At 41.0% G+C, this 22,180-nt stretch overlaps 1 protein-coding gene across 1 annotated transcript; it reads left to right on the plus strand.

Annotated features, from left to right (window-relative positions):
• Nucleotides 1-375: 375 nt before the first annotated feature.
• Nucleotides 376-5,637, plus strand: LOC102795131 (homeobox protein unc-4 homolog). The gene is made up of 3 exons (XM_006804356.3): nucleotides 376-925; nucleotides 1,597-1,772; nucleotides 4,054-5,637. The coding sequence occupies exons 1-3, from the start codon at nucleotides 661-663 to the stop codon at nucleotides 5,212-5,214; spliced, it is 1,602 nt and encodes a 533-aa protein (XP_006804419.1). The 5' UTR covers nucleotides 376-660; the 3' UTR covers nucleotides 5,215-5,637.
• Nucleotides 5,638-22,180: the final 16,543 nt, after the last annotated feature.

Below are 22,180 nucleotides of genomic sequence, written 5' to 3' on the forward strand. Positions count from 1 at the left end.
GGGAAAGAGGGAGCATGGTTATTGCGTTAAAAGTTAAAATAAAAAAAATGTTTATTTCTAGAAAAAAATGCAGGGTTTATTCCTGGGGATTTCATGGAGTTGGTCTTTCAATCACTTAGCTATTTCCACACGGCAGCTTAGCCTCGTCCTCATTGTTTTGACAGGGCAGAATTAAAGGACCGTGCCAGGTGTAATTAGCGATCGATCTGAAAGGGGGGAAAGCTCGCTCTCTCTCGCTGTCTCTCTCTTTCTCCTCCCTTTTTGCTTTGCTTCCTTTAGCCTACTCCATTAACCGCGTCTCTGACGTCACGTGGCGATTAACGTTTCTTATTGGTCCCGCGAGCAGATGGAGGAGTCCTAATGAGCTGGCTCGCGGAGAGAGGGAGCAGGGTTGACATATCGGCTGGACCGTAAACGTGAAATACCTCCCCTAGCCTGGTCTCCGCCGTTTCACTACAGACCGCACCGTGGCCGTGGGAGACGGCTGTCTGCCTGGGATCCCTTCTCTCCCCCCCTCCCCACCTCAGCCTTCGTATCTCCTCCTCCGGTTCCTCTTCGCCGCTTCTTCCTCCTCTGCCCGACTTTTTGTTTTGACTGCATGTTCAGCCACACTGCCTCCCTCTGCATCTTCACTTCGGCCCCGCCGCAGCCCGGGCGAGCATGGACAGCCGTGTACTCGAGCATCCTCACGCCCAGTTCGGAGGCTCCTTGGGCGGGTTGGTGGGTTTCCCGTACGCGCTCGGCCCCCATCACCACCACCACCACCATCACCAGCACGTCTACGAGCTGGCTAGCGGACACCAGCTGCAGTCCGCAGCCGCTGTGCCCTTCTCTATAGACGGATTACTTAACGGCTCCTGCTCGGCCTCGGTGGTCAGCTCTAACTCGCTGCTCTCCTCCGACAGTCAGCAGTTCAAACTCTCAGGTAGGCTGGGCTATTGTTTTTTGTTTTTTTAATTATTTTTTTACTGCCTTATGAGGCACACAGAGGTGCATGAAAACAGTGTACTGTACTAGGAAGTTGGGTAAATCAAAATTTCCTCGGCTTTTCTCGCTACATTGAAACATTTTTAGTGGAAATATGCCACTTTTTATGATTCTGGGGGCCAGATTTTACAGGAAAATCAGCCTACAGAACAAACATAGTCTTTAAAAGTTTTTAACCTAGGTTGGTTTTTTAAAAAAAAAAAAAAAAAAAAAAAGAAGAAGAAGAAGAAGAAAAAGAAGACAAACAGAGTTTTAGTAATTTTGCGGTAAAGGCTACAGAAGAGGCTAAGATAAAAACTTGTCATTGCAGGGTGCTAATTCATTTGGCCAAAATTAAACGTTAAAGGCCTAATGAACACAAAATTGTCTCTTATATCAAATAAAGTCATGCATTAATTATTTGTTTATTTATCGGGACGTGGTTTATGTCGAACAGCAAAAAGAAAAGTGATAGTTGTCAGTTTTACAACAAACTAGTACAAGCTAACTTGAACCTCGTAGCATGAACGTCTCTCTCTCTCTCTCCCTCACTCACACGTGCGCTCACATACACACACTTCTACACACGCAAACACACACATACACACACACATACTTACACGTCTTCAGATTCTGGGGACCCGGATAAGGACAGTCCCGGTTGTAAACGGAGGCGCACGAGGACGAATTTCACCGGGTGGCAGCTGGAGGAGCTCGAGAAGGCTTTCAACGAGAGTCACTATCCGGATGTGTTCATGCGGGAGGCGCTCGCGCTCAGGCTTGACCTCGTGGAGTCACGGGTTCAGGTAAAGGCACACAGCAAATTAGACACAAGATTTGGGCACACTCAGGAGCATTTATATTTCTTTTTTCTCCCCTCGAGATGGACGTAGCCCAACACCAGACCCCAGATTTATTTTGCTGCTTCTCTGAATTTTCTCTACAACAATATAGTTTTGTCATGGTCCGTGGAGGCTTAGCCTGGCCAATATTCAGGTAGCTGTTTGCCAGTTATCAAAGCGTCAATAAAGAGTCTCCTTTGAATTATGCATGTAGGCAACCTATTGACTTATGGGTTAATAAAAAACATGGCTATTTACTGAGCAAACCAAGGGGGGATATAGTTAATAGAATTCTTCCTTCACCTTTCATTTTTTGTTTTAACACCCAAGCTATTATTATTATTATTATTATTATTATTATTATTATTATTATTATTATTATACAAAGAGTCTGGTGTCAGTTTGTAAACAATTTACAGTTATTAGATTTTAGTTTAACTATATATATTTAAAAGCTGAGTTATTGCATTTTTATTAAAACTTTTAGGCTATTATTATTAGTAGTAGTACTATTAAGTGCAACAATAATGAATACTGGTGAGCTATTAATAAAACGATTAATTTTACAGTATATCTGATAATATTATTATTAATAATAATAATAATGACAATAAAAATAATAAAAACTTATTAACAACATTCATATAATATAAAAATACTTTAAGGTAAATATTTATTTTTTGAGGATCTGGATCATCACTTGTTAAATTGGTGGTTTAATTTGACTTAATTATAATAACAGCAACAATAATAATAATAACTTAATACGTGATCTAGTTTGTTGCTTGTAATTAATTCGCTGTGTTTAAAATAATATTCTGTATAATTTACCGTAGAGGCTGTTCATGTATATTTGCCATGTATAGCTCTCACATGGCTGTATGAGTGAAAGCGGCAACGAAGCACAGCTCTCCGTTGATGTTGTTTTGGGGATTTCGCTCCTAAACCGCAGATTATTGTTCCCTCAAGCTTCTTAACGCTCCTTTATCAGCAGGTTTGCGGGGGAAAGATATAGCCAACATTAACAATTCATAAGAAGCGCCTTTGTCGCGCGCGATGCTGGTCTCGCCTCCTTATTATGCAATATTCTCGGATCTTTTTACCACTCCAGACCTTATCAGTGCCGAACACGCGGGCACGAGCGCGCCCAGAGGCCGGGCGTGGAGCGCTCCTGGGCGGGGGAGGCTCCCTTTCTTGGCTCGCTGCGCAGGGAGGAGAGCCAGGGATTGCCGTGCAAGTGCCACAGTCCCTCCGACCCACAGAAGCGGACGGGATATGACCGATTTAAGCCAGTGTGCAGTCAAATGTAATCGACGGAGGTGCTCATCACACACGCTCGTTCGTAATTAACACCTGCACATCTGCGCATCTGCAGGTTCCACCGCTGTGACCTATTAACCTAATGTGCTGCGCACGTGTGTAAAGCTGCAGTAAACAAAGAAACACGGAGAACGAAAGCAGTGATTTCACTTGTTTCGAGGCTTTGTGGGATTTGGGTGGATTTACAGGCAGTTTTTGGTTTTGTGCTTACCTTCTGGTCAGACACTGCTTTATCAGTTTATCCTGGCAGACGAGAGGTCTGCTGTTGCCATAAGGCTGTCAGACACTCTATTTAAAAAACCTTTTGTCTAATGCAGCCCCACTCAGTGAAGTCATGTAATGGTTTTTATGGCTGTGATAATTAAAAAAAAAGAAGAAAAATATGAATCCTTAAAAATTAATACAGAGTTTATTCTTTTTTTTTTCCTCCGATGCTTGTTAGAAAGGGAATCTTTCTGAATTCAGAAGATATTTTTGATTAGAGGTATCCATGTTAATTTAAGATATTCTGTAATTCACTATTTACATGGTTATTAAACAGATACGTGGATTGTATTTTTTTTCTGATAGGCTGTAATATGTTAGCAAATTGATAAAAATGCAAATTGAGTCTTGGATGAGTATTTCTGTAACAACAGCAGGTAAAAAAAATTATAAAGGAAAAGGAGCAAATCCCCTCAGCATTTTTTTCAGATTCGCCTAAAAAACCCTTTAATATTTGATAAACTATTAAAACAAAATTCAGTTTAATTCTGTCAAAATTCACCAAAGCAACAGGATGTATAAAATGACATTTGCTTAAAAGTCCTTTTTGTTATATGTTGTTGTGAAAAAAAGACCATTCTCCTGCAAAATTCACCTTGTGTGCTAGTGTTCCACCTGTGCATGTATTTTCATGTGTATATTTGTGTGTACATGTGCATAGGTTTGGTTCCAAAACCGACGCGCTAAATGGAGAAAAAAGGAGAACACAAAGAAAGGGCCGGGTCGACCTGCTCACAACTCCCACCCGACCACCTGCAGCGGCGAGCCCATGGACCCGGAGGAGATAGCACGAAGGGAGCGCGAGCGGGAGGAGAAGAAGAAGAGGAAACAGGAGAGGAAGCTGCTCAAGTCCCAGAATAAACTCCTCGCAGGTGACAGCTTCCACACACCCGGCGGTTCGGAGAGCGACAGCGGGGTCTCCCAGTTCACTGACAGCGAGCAGCAGTCTTCTAACCTTACTCTTCACATAGAACTGCCAGCATCGAAGAGTACGGGAGGACACCAAACTGAATCCAGCTGTGACCAAACACGGCACGACTTCAGCCAACTACAAAACCACCAAAACCAAAGAACCACAGCAGACTCGGAGCAGGTTTCACCAGGCAGCACGCACAGCTCCAGCCCTGGAGGCCCGAGGTCCTCCACCCTGCAGAAACGAAACCCTTTCAGCGTGGAGAGCCTCCTCTCTGACACCATGCCTCGACGGAAATCTCAGCTGGACTTCCCCTCGCTGCCTAATCAGAGGACACTGGTGGGAAAAGGTCACTTCTTGCTTTACCCAGTTACCCATCAGCCTTTGGGTTTTCTAGTGCCCCAAGCGGCCCTGAAGGCCACACCATGTCAGGACAGCATTAACAGGCTCAGCCTGGGACAGAGGTGTGTGCCAAGTGAAGGGAGCCCCGCTCCCTCTGACCTCTGCAGCTTTGGCAGCATCACCAAGCCGCTGAACTCGGATCATATACAACACGACACGCAGCATCACCACAATCACGTTAGCAGCAGAGCGGATGGAGCCGACGTGGAGGACTGTGGTGGTGACTGCGGGGATGGAAGATTCCCCGTTTCTTCTCCACCAAGCAGTTCAACTCAGACAGCTCGGGTCAGGCTGAGCTCCACGCAGTCCAGCGACAGCGGCGAGGAGAGGAGTCCCAGAGTTCAATTGGAGGCGGCGACCAATGGCTGCCAATCTGCTGAGCTGTGTGCAAAAGAGAAGGGTGCAAGAGAGGAGCAAGCGTCTCCAGACCTCTCCGAGTGTCTCAAGGCAAACACAGACTGTCAAGAAACACCCGGAACAGATGGAGAGGATGTCGATATGGACTAACACTTTCAAGGAGCAAACATAAACAAAGGACCAGGAACACCGCTCAGACTATTCAAACATTCCCAAAGCTCTGCTGAGATGCTCTAAAACATATCAGGAATCAGGAGACTTAATCCTCATCTATTTTTGAATCAGAAGGTGTGATCAATCCAGATGGCCCCCCATCAAAGCTGTGGCTGTCCTTATATTTGGGCTTCAGGCCTCAAACACCTTTAGAAGCAGGTTCTTTCTTTTTTCTCTCTCCTTTTATTCTTTTGTTTTCTTCCCTTTTTTTGGTGAAAAACTTGTAACAAAAACTAGGCTACAATAAACATCTTACACACAACAAAAATCCTCAGATATTGTAAAAAAAAAACCAACAAAAAACGAGAAAATGATATTTATATGTAAACATTTTGATAAATAAAGTTATTGTTTAAATTGAATCACTGTCTTTCCAGGGCCATATTGAAAAGGGAGGAGCAGGGGAGGGGAAGAAGGTGAGATTCGGGTGTAGGGGAGTGCTGCTGTGTGGCAGAACCTCGGATCATGGCGGCTGGAGTTTTGTCGTGTTACAGCAGATAAATCCCCCCTTTTTTCCCCCCTCTGAGTAGTGAGCCGGAGCTGGGGCTCAAGTCCGTCTGGCTGTTTGTATTTATTGCTTTAACAAATTTATTCATTTGAAAGGCCGAGCTGGAATGAGGTTAGTGGCCGCGGGCTATAGGACCCTGCGCCTCCTGCTGAGTTTTGATATGAAAGTAATTATTTTCCCACTGGCTGCCGCGGGTCTCGAGGCAGTTTCCCCCACCGCCACCACCGCCGCCGCCGCCCCCTCCTTTCAGCCCAAAGGGTTATTAGACATTACCGATTTCTAGTGATACGGAATCACATAAACTTCCTACAATAATAGAATTAGCATGAAAGGCAGGGGTGTCAAATTGAAATGGGAAAATAATAGCCGCGCCAGCTGCACCGCGAATGTGTGCGTGCGTGTGCCCGTGTGTGCATGAGAGCGCATAGTCTATTGAGCGCGAGGAGGAGGAGGAGGAGATGGTGGTAGATTCGTGGGGCGGAATTTTCATGAGCTGCCGCGGTTGTCAGACGGCCCTTGTAGTCGGCTATATTAAGATAGATGTTCGATGATATCCCTCATTGTTCTGTCGCTTATATTGATGTTGCAGCGTTATCGCCCTATTGATCATGTGTCGCACATAATAGGACAGGCGCGCGCCCGCCTGCCTGCTCCTTTTTACAAAAGCGCCCGGGCCCCTCGTCATTTGTTCTAATAGGACCGCGAGTCCCTGGAGGGGAGACAGATAAAGATATAGGAGAGGGGAGAGAGAGGGGAGAGAGGGGAGGCGAGTGATGTGCGGGGCTTGCATTAATAATTTTTTTTGACCAATTGTTGTCTGAGCAGAAAGAAAAAGTGAAGGAAAGTGAAGAATGGGCGTATTAAAGATATTTAGAAGACCCCACCACCGCCACCCCTCCGTAGAAATGTGCCAGGTGTGTGCCCGCTCGCGCTCATTGGGCGTGCGCCCCGTTTAGAAAAGAGTGTGTTTAGCTTATGAAGTGTAAACGCCACCAATTCCCTGGAAACTGAAATCCCAATTATTAAAACCATCAATTCCGGAGCGCAGTGCGCAGAGGAGCCGTGTTGACAGCCCGGCTAAATATCCCTGATCCCTCCCGGTCACCTCGCCTTTATTTGCAAATAAATTGAGGTGGATCCGAGGGACGGAGCTTTACTTTGCTGCGCCGACCTAAAATGAATTTCCGTGCCTGAGTCCCTTTAATAATATTTACATAATTTTCGCTCGGTGACTCTGCTATTTGCGCGGCAGGAAGCTGGTGGTGATGGTGGGGAGGGGGGGCTTTACAGGAAAATAATTAGACAAGAGGACGAGGAGGGGAGCGAGAGTGGAAGAAACAGCAGGAGGAGGAGGATGGGTTAAGACCGAAGCCGAACACTAAATTCCCAGACAGCTAAAATCAATGAAAGTAATAACCCTATTATTTAATTCATAAGGACATTATTTTCCCATAAGGCCTCGGGAAACGTCCCCTTCGACCGAAACAATCACATTAAATTGTTCATTCCACGTGCGCTGTGTGAAATTCCGACTTTTATACTCTCTCTCTCTCTCTTTTTCTTTTCTTTTCTTTTTTTTTATTTGGCGGGTGAAACCGCTTTATTATAATCGGTTAGTTTCGAGAGAGCGATTAATTAGAAAATATAGGTCTGATCTCCCTTCAGCAGGGCCTTGTGTGTGTGCGGAAACTGTGCTGCAAGACATAACAAACCACAAATGAGTCTTTGGTAGACTATAAAATTGGACCCCTCCCTTCTTTCCAAATAATTAAAGGAATAAACTGAAAAATAGATTAAACCTATAAACCTATGGGTAGAAAACAGGCGTCCACAATAACCCAGGCCAACACACGTGCCTCCTCACGAGCAGCTTTGAGAGCCACAAATAAACGAACCAAAGCGTCTCGAAGTGCCTGGCCTTAATACATTTTGGAAGTGATGATCTTAACCTTTATTTGCAGACGTAACAATGTAACAAGGCACAGCGGAAATCAGACATGGACCTCCATTCAGCTCCCATTTATTAGTCGATTTTTGCGTGATTTCCCACTTTTTGTGAAAAGTTCGCAAAGTCCCTATCTATCTATCTATCTATCTATCTATCTATCTATCTATCTATCTATCTATCTATCTATCTATCTGTGTGTGGGGTGAAACACGGGGAGAGAGGAAAAGAGAGAAAGCCAGCGAGAGGGAGAGAGAGAGAGATGTTTTGGTGGCACCGACACAAACGACCAATCGATCAAGCCGAGCCTGGACCGGGCAGGGCCTCCCGCTGTGTCCGTGCCGCTCATGCATCACACTTTATGAATTCAATTTCAACCGGGAGAAATTTTCAATTTGAACGCGCGATCATTACGGCGTGGGGGGATAGCGTAAATTGTTTTTGCTCTATTATGCATTCGGACGCCATCATTTTTCTTTCTAATTACCGAGGTGTCAGCGCGGCCTGTCACCCCGGCGCTGATTTTCAATTTAACTGATCATCATACATTCATTTTCCCATTTGATAAATCTGCTATCTAGACGCGCCCGCCATGCCCGGAATATTAAGCGGCGCTGGGGCGCAGTAATAGGGGGATGTGTATGCGGCAATGAGCGCGGATCAGCCAGCTAATTTAGCACCTTCCACATTCCCCGTCTCCATCCCCCATTTCCAATTCTCAAGAGGCAAGAAAACACACACACACGCGCGCACCCAGGAAAGGAGAGGAAAGAGGAGAGTCCGATGGCTGCATAACCTCCACCAGTGAAGAAAAACCCTCAGGTCAGAAAGAATCACAGAAATATTGCGAGAGAAGAAGAGAGGGGCTTCCAATCCACGCGTTTTTTTCTTGTTCAATTTACGAGCAGGATTAATTAACACTAATTGAGTTCTTCAATTCTTGTTATTTTTATTTAATAGAAACAAATTTGCGCAATTAATTATGTGCATAATTTCAAGAACCTATTACACTCCCCTCCCCTCTCCACCTATCTGTCTCTGTCTCTCCATCACCTCCCCATGCTCCAGAACGGACTATATTAGCAGCTTTTGTCATTAGCTTTCGGGCATCTTTGATCCGCTCTAAATGGGCCTACAGCCAACATCTGTGACCAACTATAACCTGGTGTGGTGCCAAATATAGGTTTGAATCCCGTCTAACAGGAAGCTGGTTTATATGAGTAAACAAGCAAGTTCTTAGTCTTTAATGTAGAAGATGTATGATGAAGAAAAAAAAAAGTCATAGGCCTCAAGGTCTGTTTCATGTTGTCAAAGGTTTGGGTTATTCCAGACTGCTTTGTTTTGTCTTTATACACTTATACTGTGGTGGTTTACGGTTTTTCCACGTGTCATCCTCAAGTTAAGCACTTTATAACAGAAAGTTTGCTGTGTGAATATGCACTATTAACAAAGAAAGAAACTGAGATGTGATGGAGAGTAGACCAAAGTTAGAAATTTCTAGGCTTGAGTTCTGTTTCCAGGTTTAAGATCAACTTTCCTATTCAATCATGACGTAACCCCTGTGGCAGATTTGGGAGGGGGGGGGGGGGAATCAAAAATCAAAAAATTAGCATAATCAACATCACTTATCATTTTTGAATCACTCATTTTTAAAAATATAATCACCAGTCCTTTCTCAAATAAATTATCCATCCTTTATATTAAAGGAGATCTTAGTTGGGTTAATCATTATGTTTATTTTATTGTTCTACTGAATACTTATGAACAGCAGCCCCTGGACCAGAGTTCAGTAATCATTATGCTGTCTGTGGGCTTTGGATAAACAGAAAACACAGTTAACATCGGTTTTATCATTTAGATATAACCCAATTATAATTTACAACGAAATAAAAACAGCTTAAAAACATGTCGAATCTCTTCAGTGGCCAAATATGTGTTTCTCTGGTTAAATATGAACTTTTTCTTTTCTATATTTCTTAACAGAAGGCTGCTTTTTGATCAGGGTTTCCTTTCACGCCCCTCCAAATCCTAAACAGACCTAAATGTTTTAATTCTCTAAAGTGTTCAAACAGTTAACCAGGAGGCTTTAACCTTACCTTCTGCCTCTACAGTGTGGCTGAGATGGCACACTTCATTAACTGTGTCTCTAAGCTTTATAAAGCATGGCCTGTACCGTCTTTAAGTGGCGCAAGCCTTTGTGGATGCCAGAAGAAATCGCCTACAAATTTAGAATCATTTACTTTTTAAAAGGTAAGCTAAACAGGTGAAATGCTGAATTGAACATAAGCAACATCAAACAATGAAGACTCAAAGCCAGTGTCAATAAATATAAAGGCTGAATTTCGCTCCATAGTTTCTGCGCGCTCCTCTTTGGAGCATCTGGATGCTGAGTGAGACGCAAACACTCCCAACAAGCCCACCTTGTTTTAGGTGCCAGTGGGTGCAGGGAGGACTGGGTGTTTGTTGCGATGTAATGAACGTTTATGGGCACAGAGCAGCTTTGGTTTTGTCGTATTCTTTGTTTCATTAGCCCAGTGGTTGTAATAAATGCCAGCGAGCCAACGGGATAGATTTTAATTAAGTCAGTGAGAGATGAGTGGAGTGACACAGAAAGCGGGGCAGGGCGGGGAGATGAAAGTGGAGGGGGACAGCTTTTCAATAAATCGGTTCGCTCAGGGGTTAGTCGGTGATTTCCTCGGCAAAGTGTTGAGGCCGAGCAGGACTCGCAGTAATTTGGTTGATAAATCAGCGGCGTTAGGGGCATGAAGCTTGCCGGTCGACCGGTTGGTTCTGCGTGTGATTTATGTGTTACCCGGGGGTCGTACACAAGCCCATGACAGTCCAGGATGAATTAACCAGCAGCCAGCGCGCTCCTAATGAGCGGGTATTATTTCGCACACACCCCTCCTTAAAAAAAAAAAGTGTGAAGAACGAGCCTGGCATACGACCCTCCCTCCCTCACCCAGCATCCCCCCTCCACTGTGCCATCCCTGAGGTGTCGCATTGATTCAGCATCAGAGTTACCCCCACACATGCACACAGAAAGATAGTGTGTTATTTATCTGCAGTATCCAAGAGACAAATTGTTCAATAAGAGTCTGGCACCAGCTGATTGGGGTTAACTGAAGCATAGAAGTGACAGAGACTTGTCCTGACAAAAGAGTTAAACACATAAAACAATTTCATCAGATATTGATCGCCAGCACTATTTTTCTTGTCTATAGCTTCCTGCCATAACCTTTAAACATGCTCTGGTGTACAGTGATGGAGGAAGTAGTTAAATCCTTGAGGAAACGTGGCAATGTCACATTGTTGATATAGGACCAAAAATGATGTTTAAGTAAGTCACTGACAAAATGTAGAAGGATCAGCGATGCAGAAAAGTGTTTAGGTGTTGTGTTATTCAGATCAAGAAAATCATATCTGTGAATTTGTATTTAAAAGCTTTAACCTCCTAAGACCCGGACTCTTCCACGGCATGCATTTTTAATTTCTCTTTGATATTTGGTCACATTGGGGCCCGATGAATGTAAAAACAAAGAATTACCAGATTTTTTTTTTTTTTTTTACCTTATTTTTATTTAAAAAAAAATAAGAGCCACATATGAGGATATTCGTTTAAAATCTTGATAGAACAGTAGCAGTATAATGTCCTCATAAGTGGATATCAGGCGCTTGTAGAGCAAAATTAACTATTTTGGTCTAAATAACCCAAAATGTGATGTCCACATATGTGGACTCCAGGTCCTAGGAGGTTAAAGATGCAGGAAAAAGAAATACACCTAAGGTGATCAAAGGTAGCAATTTCTTCATGGATTTTAACATTGCTCTATGTTTAAATTCTTATTGATGCATGATGCATTTGACTGTTTTAGCTCATCAATTTATCACCTTCTGTGGTTTATTACATTACGATGATCACCTGTTTTCTATGGACAATTGGAATTTTTACTGTAACCGAGTAGCATACATTAAAACTAGCCCTACAAAATAGTGCAGCTTTCGAGAAAATGTACTTACTTTGCAACACCGTTTATATTATTTATTGTATGAATTGTATTTTATTTTTGCAGGGTGGAATCTATTATTTTGTTTGTTTAAACCCTGTATATCTAACCTTTGACAATGGGACTGGTTTCAGTATCCCCAGTACCCTAATAACTGGTTAAGAAAATAGATGGAATGATGGACAATCAAATTTAAACAATGTTGTAAATACACTGTAGTTAGATAGGAGGCTAACTATAAAACATCCAAGAGTCTCCCAATACAAGACACACACGATATATGGACAAAATAAGATCCAGTTCTTCTCTGCTGCTGTAAACTAACAAAACGTGCAAAGCAGAAGCACAGACATAAAAAGCATTCACAGTATATAAAATACATAAATCCACATAATACAATAAAAGCAAACTGAAAATAGACAAGCATGAAGGTATATGATGATAGAGTGGCAATAAGACAGAACAGATGACTTGAACACAAATATGCTGACAAAATAATATGCCACTGAGTTTTATTGCTGACAGACAAATATTAATTAACCCTTTCTTTTAAGGACAGTTAATATGTGGGCAGTTGCATGGTTGCTCCCAGCAAATACTAATTCCATTGTAGTGCAGCTTTAAAAAGCTATTTAAAATCACTAAAAGTTAGTTTTTTGAGTGGAAAAATGCACTCCTCTCCTGTTGTCGCTCCTGTGAAGTGCCATTGTTTCTCTGTTCATAAACTCAAAAAATGTCTAATCTTTAAATAAAAAACAGCTTTTTCTACCATACCAAGTTACAATTTTGAACCCCCAAGCTGTGTTTATTAATGACTTTTGTTATATTATACACATAATTATTATATACATTAGATATTGGCAAAAGGACAGGCAGATGGAAGATTATTGATAAATAATATAAACAGAGGTGGGCCCAAGGCAGAGCCTTGTGGAGCACCCAAAGACAAATGGAGAAGAGTTGATTAATTCATCTTATCCATCCCTGATAAGGATAAGCAGAAGAGAATGGAGAGATGGATGAATGGATCTTATCCAAAGAAATGAGGAAAAAAAGAAATGAGATTACTTAGATGTGAGATCCCTGTGACAGTGGTAAATACCACCCTGAAATCCAGAAACAGAGTTTTGACAACATCAACTTTACCCAACAGAAATCAGCTATTTTTTTCTGTGAAGAAACAGTTGGCTGTTTAAGTTCAATAATTGGTGCTGAAGCCAAATTAAATGAAAAATTAACAAATTGACAAATGATATGTTTGTCAATTTGTTAATTTTGATATGTTTGATATGTTTAGCTATAATTTCACTTACTAATACTGTAGGCGGGATAATTACAGGCTTAAAAATACAGGCACAAAAAGTAGTTGTTGTTATTGAAACAACAGTTCATTGCCAAAAGACTGAAAGACTGGCACTTGTTTTAGTGGCTGGCATTAAATAGAAGTATATATATTTCTTTCTTGCTGGCTTTCCATTTACTGAATGCAGCACAGCTACCTTATTTATTCAGGTGAAAAAACTTCTGCAAGTGGTAGTTAGGAGTTTCTACTACTTCAGCTTCAATATATGTTAGCTTAACTTAAAGTTTAACTTTACCTTAGAGTGCTTTTTAATGTTTTGTGATTAAAATAAATATCTGCATGGCAACAGCTGCCAGAAAAATACACCAGTAAAAAGTTCATTATTTCATGTGTTGGGAACCAAACAGTCAAGTACAAGGAAAACCAGAGGCTGACTATTCAAAAATGAGTCAGTTTCTCAGGATCTTTTGTGTCATTGTGCGTCTCTATATTATGAATTGCCACACAGTCAACTTTACATTTGACTGAAAGTATAACAGCACCAACGGAAACAAGCACATGAAGATAGTTTTTTCAGAGGTTATGTAGTGTCTTACAGATCAGTTCTAACCTTTATACGTTTCTAATACTTGCATCTTTTGGTTCGTTTTAATCTTTTCTGTTTAAAGAATGATGGGGAAGCCTCTACATTTGCTCAGCTAAAGTCCTCTGTTTGTGATATTTACATGGCTACTTTCTGAAGACTCCTTTACTGGATGTTCTGAAGGATTATTTCTTTAACATGGAGAACTTCCTGCAAACATCTTCCACTATCATCCACTGACGTCCAATGCTTGCTGCTGAATTCCCCAGTTTTATTTCTTCACTAGCATTTTTATACCATTTCTCTGATGGGTTTGTTTTGTATTGCAAATATGGCAACTTACACTTGCATTACGATCTCATCTAACTGCAAACTGTGATTTCATAGCCCCATAGCAAATGCCAATACCATGCTTGGAGTCATTTCCAGACCTTTTATCTGCTTAAAAGGAGCAATAATGACAAAAACGACCCACACTTATGCCAAAAAAGTTGGATTAAATTGTCCTGCCACATTTGAGGGCCAGAAAAATGGGACTGTATAAAAACAGTATATCATTCCTCAACGATTAAGTCAATATTTTTGTTCACTATGTCAAATGACAATCTGGACTAATGTTTTCAGTTGCTCCAGAATCAGATAAATCAAACTCCAGACATCTCAGTAAATTTTAAATTACTACCTAATAAACATGTTCCTCCTCTGAGCCCGAGGGCCTCCTAATGTAGACTCCTGTATTTCTTTAAAAAACAACAATTAACACCCCCCCACAAAAAAAAAAAATCAAGAGTTTCTGATGTCAGATTTAATGCTGAGTTGTACTTCAGCAGAGACGTCATTCATGTAAGCAGAGGGATCAAATTTCTTAATTCAGATTGTGTGACAGAGTTGCCAAAGAGGTCTTAAATATATTATGTTCTTATATTTTGCTAACATATGATGTAGGTTTAAAAAGAGAGTTCTACAAAACTTTTATCACGCAGTTAAGATTTTATTATAAATTATACATTTTTCAGCATTTTTCATATTGTAAGAGGAAATTTAAGCACGTTAGCGAGTGACTGTGTGGCATCTACCAATATGTACGTTAATTACACAAATTTGTCCAGTAAATAAAAATAGTACCAATTTAAAAACATTTTTTAAAATAAAATCTTTTATCTTTTAGCCAAAATTAATATTTTAAGTCAACAAAAAAAATGTCTGCATTTGTGCACACAGTACAGTTGTTTAGAAAAATAAAATGAGTGTGTACATGCAAATACTCTGGTAGAAATAACTCCAAGTTCATACAAATATTTTACTATTTAAAATATGCGCAGTTACAGTAACATGACCCACAGGAAGTATTTGAATTTCAAGCAAATACAAAGGAGACTTGAAATATGGTATCGCTCTTCATTCAGTGGCTGCTGCTGTCTAACCTGCACTCCACCACAGTGGATGAGCCAATTACACTTGAAAGCCATCATGCAATTAATTGTCAAGATAATATGTGGCCTTTCATTTGCCTTTCTTGAAGTTTAAAATGAACAACATATGAATGGTACCTCCCACTGGTAGAAGTAGTAAGCATTTTAACTGCTTTACGTAGGGTGGCAGCAAAGCTATCGTCCATTTAAAGTAAAAAAAAAAATGTTTATAGTAAAAATACTACAGTATTACAGGAAATAGACAGAGTCTTGTGCTGTTTGGTAGTTTAACCAAAAACATACAATACTGCCTGATCCCTGTTGTTAAAACAATGTTTACAGGATGCACACTGATTTACAAGCACTGTGGTTAACAATATGGATGTGCAGTAAGGCTCAGAGAGAATCCGAGGAATCTACTTTAACTGGGATTTATTTTTATATGGCAGGATAATGACAGGCTGACAGATTGCTCTAAACAAAAATTGCATCATTCAGCGTGTAACTACTATAATTTGAGCTAACATAACTCAAACATACTGCTAGACTAAATTAAATGAACCATCACAGGTTTCACTCAATCATCTCACAACAATCACTGTCAGTAGAGACAGAAGCCTCACACCTGAATCCATATCTGTATTTAAAAGCTCTGATTAAGGCTCCTTCCTTGCTCTTCACAGCAAATGGCCTGTTTTGGGTGTTTTAATGTCATCAATCATAATTATAAACTTTTCTGTAAAAAGTTGCAGGAAAATTAAAGGAAAATATTTTCCTCTCAAACTGAGAATAGTACTGTAAAGTATCTAAAATTTACTCTCAAGCACTACACTAGTTCCACTCATATAACTGCTCGTTAAAGCAGGTATTTATCAGCCAATCACACGGCAGCATCTAATTGCAGTTTTCCATATAGGGATGGTGATAACGACCTGCTGAAGCTCACATCAACACCAGAATGAGGAAAAATGTGATTTAAGTGACTTTGAACCTGGCATGATTGTTAGTGCATGACAGGCTAGTCTGAGTATTTCAAAATACGCTGATCTTCTTTCAGATTTCCCCACACAGACATCTCTGGGGTTCACAGAAAATAAGTCTGGAAAAGAGTAAATGTCAGGTGAGCAGCAGCTCCCTGGGTGTAAACATCTTGCTGATGCCAGAGGTCAGAGGAGAATAACCAGATTACTTCAAGGTGACAGGAAGGTAACAGTAAATCGAATAAGCAAATAAGGTATGCAGAAGAGCATCTCTGAACACACTGGGCTACAGCAGCAGAAGACCGTACTTGTCAGATAAGAAGAGGAAACTGAGGCTACAATTCACACAAGCTCAGCAAAATGAGTCAATTGAAGCCTAGAAAAAAATGTTACCAGGTCTCATGGGTATCAATTTCTGCCGTGACTTTCAGATGGTGGAGTGAGAATTTGATATAAACGATATAAAAGCACAGAGCCATCCTGACTTGTATGAACAATTTTTTTTAATGTTTATTTATAAGATTTTAAGTTCAAAGTTACATAACGTCACACCAGACAAAGGACATAAGTTTCAAAAACAATAACATTTAAGCACAGAAAAAAAAAGAAAAAACAGAAAAACAGGAAAGAAAAGGAAAAAATAAAATGAAATAAATAAATAAAAATACACCAGTTAGCCAGTACAAATCAAAAGTTCAAAAGAAACACCATTGTCCAAAGAAGATGATCTTCTGTGTGAGTTTAGACAGGGCAACAGAGAGTTCACCAAGACCAGAAGATGTGGGAAACATGTCCAGGAAGGAATCAGGGTCCGTCAGAAGTGCAGTTTCACACAAACACAAAGTGCAGTCAAATGGGTTAAAGTTTATGTTAAATTCCCATTAATATTGTATGAACAATTTAAGCTGGTGATGGTTTAACGGTGTGAGAGATATTTTCTTGGCACACTTTGGGTTCCTTGGTATTCTTAAAATGTTGCAGCCTACCTGAGTATGTTGCTCTTTTTAAATTGATTGAACCGTTATCTTATACGAGTAATCCATTGAAACTCTCATTTACAAGAGAGACCCATCTTTTGATATCTCTTTCCAGCTTGATAACACAACATGTTACAAACCATCTCACACTGGTTACTTGAACCAGTTAACTGAACTCAAACAGTCTCCACAGTCACCAGATCTCCATCCAGCAGAGCACCTTTGGGATGTGGTGGAACGGGAGGTTTGCATCATGGTTGTGCAGCCGACAAATCTGCAGCAGCTGTGTGATGCTGTCGTGCCAATATGGACCAAACTCTCTGAGGAATGTTTCCAGCACATTGTTGAATTGAACCACAAAGAATTAAATCAAGTCTGAAGGTAAAACCGGGTCCAACCTGTTACTGGCAAGATGTAATTAATAAAGTGACCAGTGAGTATATACCTACAGTACAGTTCCTGATAAATAAACACTCTACTCATGTCTCTGATTGACCCACACCCTGTGAAAGACTGGTGACATGTGCATGGTTAAACATCCCCCACCCAAAATTATATCCGTGATCCACACCAATTTTTAGAGAATTTCAGTGATGCAGCAGAGATGTAGATGTTTGCTTCATAAAATGCTTTCTAGTACAAGATGCCATGTACCCGTTTGTCTTTTTGTTGGATGTGAAGGTAGAAGTAAGCCACAGCAAATCAAAAGGAAAGTTATGAGTTCCTTATGCAATCGACCAAACTTTAAAGAGAAATGGACTCACAATAATAAAAAACGAAATGTTTGATCTTGTGTATTTGCGCTTAAGCTATGAGTTTAGCAAAATTAAATTCTTGTTTTTGTACAACACACAAGACATTTTTGGGGGAGAAGTGCTTTCTCTGACAGTCAGTCCCAAAGGGGAAGTAATTCTTAAGTTTCTGAGGAGTTTTGAACAGGCGGCGAAAGGCGAGCGTCCAGATGCTACTGTTTGTAAATCTGTAAAGCCTTATGGACACATATAGAAATTAGAGCGACTCAAAATCTCATCAGCAGAGAGAGCAGGACAAACAAAGAGATTTACTTGCACTTTGTGGAAAAGTGTACATGCGCTAAAGGAGCAGAGGCATTTCCACATTTCCAAGAAGCCGGAAAAATCTATTAAAGCGCAGAATTAAATAGTTCATCTGCCAGATCCCAGCGCGCACATGCCAGGAGTTTTGTATTATAAACGCACCGGTAGTTGAAACTTTTGTTTTACTCATGTGCGCTAATCTCCACCCTATCCTGCTCCCGCTATAATTCTGTTAGACTTTTTCATATTTATTTAATAAACGCTCGAAATTCAAATTGTAACTTTGTGTGTCGAGAATTAATGGGAAAAGCCCTAACTGTTAAATCGTAAAATTTGAATTAGAAAGTTCCCATGTAATGCATATCAAACATTTATTAAAGCCACGCAGAATAATTGAATTGTTCTGCTGGTCTGATTTGTTTAACTAAATTCTTTGGCTGTTGAAGTGTGATACAAGATTTCCTGCAAAATCCATTACAGACACAGGTATCTTTTGTGTATTTGTGCATCTCCAATACATTTTTATCGAATTTTATCTCTCTTTTCCTCTCTTCTCCCTATCTAAGCCCCAGCTCTGTCACTGCTTATCCACATCTCCACTGCTTATCTGCATCAAGCCCCTCAGTGAGATTTCAACCACTGTGACATGCAGTGAAAGCAGAGGCTGTCAGTCAGCTGGGCCAAAAAGATTGGAATCAGAGAGGGAAAAGGGAAGAAGGAACCAAAGGCATGAAGGGGGGAAGGAGGCAAACTTAATATAATTTCATTTTTGACCCTTCCGTGACAGAAAGCTGCCTTGATATACAGTAAGCTTATAGAAAGTGAATGCATTAAATCGGCTTCTTCAGCTCATGTAAATGTCAGCTCGTGTATCCCCGCCAAAGAAAAACACAAACACATCTGGGAGAAGGTCTGCTCTCACTTATTGGGCTGATTATTAAGCAAAGCTTATAATGTCAGCCTCCCATTTACACACTATGAAAGTGTGTACACACACACACACACAGAGAGAGAGAGAGAGAGAGAGAGAGAGAGAGAGAGAGAGAGAGAGAGGGTGAGAGGGAGAGTAGCCAGGGAGAAACTTTGTGTTTTAGTAAGCTGAGTTTCACACATTGACTGGAGGTGTCCTTGCTTTCTACTGGTGTAATTATCACTCCAAGAAAAGTGTTTCATTAGGAAAGCTCCTCTCTCAGACACATTACTCACAGAGGGCTGGACACAGACACCCTGGACAACTCTCTCTCTCTCTCTCACACACACACACACACACACCCACACACACACACACAAACCGCACACAACCCATTGTCTATTCATCACCCTTCATTCCCGTCCTCACTTTGATGACTTATTTTTCTGGACTTCTCTTTCTATTTGTCATATTCTGCTCATTCTTCATTGTTAACTTCTTTAACACAAAGACCCCCCCACCCCCTTTTTTCCCCTAATAAAGTTAAGTAAGATAAGTAACTCCAGATTTATGAGTGCATGGGTAAGCTACATACATACTACCACAAGGTCAGCTCAGCAACTATATGTTGTAGCTGTTCGCTGTCACCAGGGGGCAGTGTCAAAGGGCTACTTTTACTTAAATTGTTATTAGTCCTTCTGCCAACACAACAATAACAACAGCTTAAGTGATACATGCTTTTTGCTCCTTCATGTTGAACTTTGTTGTCGCACTTTTCAACCAATCAGCATTAGACCTATGCACAGCTAGCTGTACTCATAAGCACTTTTTTATTTCCTTTTTTGATTACTGCATGCAAGCACGTCTGCTTGTAGGCTGCATGCCGAATACCTACACAAACGGACACAAACATGCCGTCCTGTTTAACAAGCTCCATCACCGGTTGTGCTGGGAGGCCCTTTGGCCCCGCCCCGACTGGTGTCTAACGTAGTAATTCAACTCTCACTTAAGCCAAGCTCGAGTGCTTCTGTGTTTAATTTTCCTTGCTTTCAGATCATTCTTCAAACGCTCCTTCAGCTTCCTGTATCCAACCCATCATCTCTCTATCTGTGCTGATTCTTCCTTCTCCTATTCCGCCTCCCCCTCCTCCTCCTCTACCGTTCACTTCCCCTGCTGCCTATTCTCTTGCTTGGGAGGCCTGCAGGATTCTGCAGGTTAATGAGTCATGAAGTGTGAAAACTTCCTGAAAGTCAGCCGGGCTTAACGCTGTTTCCAGATGTGGCTGTGCAAACGTCTGGATGTCCACTTGACGTAAGTTAGAGAGGGAGCCGCGGAGCAGTTTCGGGGTGAGGTGGGGTGAACAGGAGGACAGAACGGCGATGAAAGGGTACAGTGTGAGAAATAAAGGTTTGAAAAACATTCTGAAAGTCTGGAAGAGAACAGGATGGATGAATAGGGTGAGCAAGTTTTACGGCAATCGATCGAATATTGCTGCGATATTTTACTCTCATGCAGACAAGTGGAACTGCCGGTGACGTGAAAGTAAAGTGGGGCGGCACAAATATTATAGGAAAAAAATTCAACTGTAGTATGGCTAAAGATGACTAAAAAACGTAAGGAATAAGCCTCAATACAAATGCACAGCACGAGATGAGGCCATGTTTGTTTCAAAGCAGATCTATATTCATCTAAAGGCGAATGCTGGATAAAAAGCTGATGATGACCCATTGCAAGCATATGTGTGTGAACATGTACATGCACAAAAGTGTGAGCCAGTGTGTGTGTGTGCGTGTGTGTGTGTGTGTGTGTGTGTGTGTGTGTGTGTGTGTGTGTGTCCATAATCTGGCGTAAATAATGACATCTCTGTCCCCCGTCTTCTGTGGTGCCAGCTCCACTAATTATTTATTCTTGGAAGCTGTGAGGGTGTCAAAGCTCCTGCATCTCAAACAGTGTTCCCCTCCCTGTTTTGGTGCTGGCTGCTTTACTGCCAGTTAGCAGTAGTATTGTTTCCTTATAGTTGTTGTTTTCTTAGTAAAGATATTTCTGCTAACACGCCGTCTTTAATTACAAAAGCACATATTCTCAGTTAGCCAAGAATGATACATTTGGATAAGACTTTTAAATCCTTGTCCTCCACACAGTGATTCATTCTGCATCACGACATGACAAATACGGAGACAGAGTGATGAGGTCTATCATCAGAGAGAGAAAGAACAACAAGATCTAGAACAAGTTCCACTAGAGCCCTGCGAACAAAAACATGGAGTCACTCTGAGATTACATGGAGGCAAAAAGACACAGTGACCAACCAAATCCAAGGAAGACTGTGGCTAAGGAGGTGGAGTTTGTTGTGGGTTGGGAGACTACCTGGTGGTTGGATCCCAGTTGAAGTTGGTACCCTAAATTTCTTCCGATGCATCCGTCAGAGAAGGACAAGTGGGTAATAACTAGAAAGGGCTGAAAGGCATAAAATAAATTGCTCTGTGAATGTGTGTAAATGTCTGAATGTGGACTGTAGTAAGGAAAAGTCAGGTGCTCAGAGCAGAAAAGAAAACCAGTCAATCTGTGACTGTTACTTGGAACTATCTACCTGCCAAATGTCTTGAAGTATAACAGGGATATCCATTTGTTTGATCTGACATAATAGCCACCTCAAGGTCCAAATACTCACATCACAAAATGGATAAAGAAGTGAGAAACCTTCACGGGGTAAAATGATTCAAATTCATTCAACAGTTACAATTTTGAATGGTTATTGATGGCAGACTATGAGCTACACCCCCATAAATAGTTATGCAACTAGGGTAGGACGGTATCTACCTCAGATTACACAAAACATAAGATGTAATCCACACTGGGGTGGGGGTGGTATTGAAAATGAAAAAAATCACATATATTGACCTGCAAAAAACCTCCATCATCCTCAGTCATTTTTTTCAGTTTATTTAATAGAAAAAAACAATATTAAACTCATAAATATACATTCATTGGTGTGTAATCTTCCAATAAACTGATACATTCTCATAAACGTAGAATTAATACATTAAAAATACACAGGAGAGGATATAAGAGAGATTAGACAACAACCCTTCCCTCTCTCAATGAAACTAACAATACACAAGCTAATGTTAGGCTCATGTGTCCTAAAAATGTCACTTTCTGTTTGATGAACAGTTTGATTAAGTTCCTACATCATATGATGTTTATTTAATAAGCGTCCAAG

This window comes from Neolamprologus brichardi, chromosome 6 (genome assembly GCF_056152115.1).
Source record: "Neolamprologus brichardi isolate AB-2024 chromosome 6, ASM5615211v1, whole genome shotgun sequence".
In the NCBI taxonomy this organism is placed as follows: Eukaryota; Metazoa; Chordata; class Actinopteri; order Cichliformes; family Cichlidae; genus Neolamprologus; species Neolamprologus brichardi.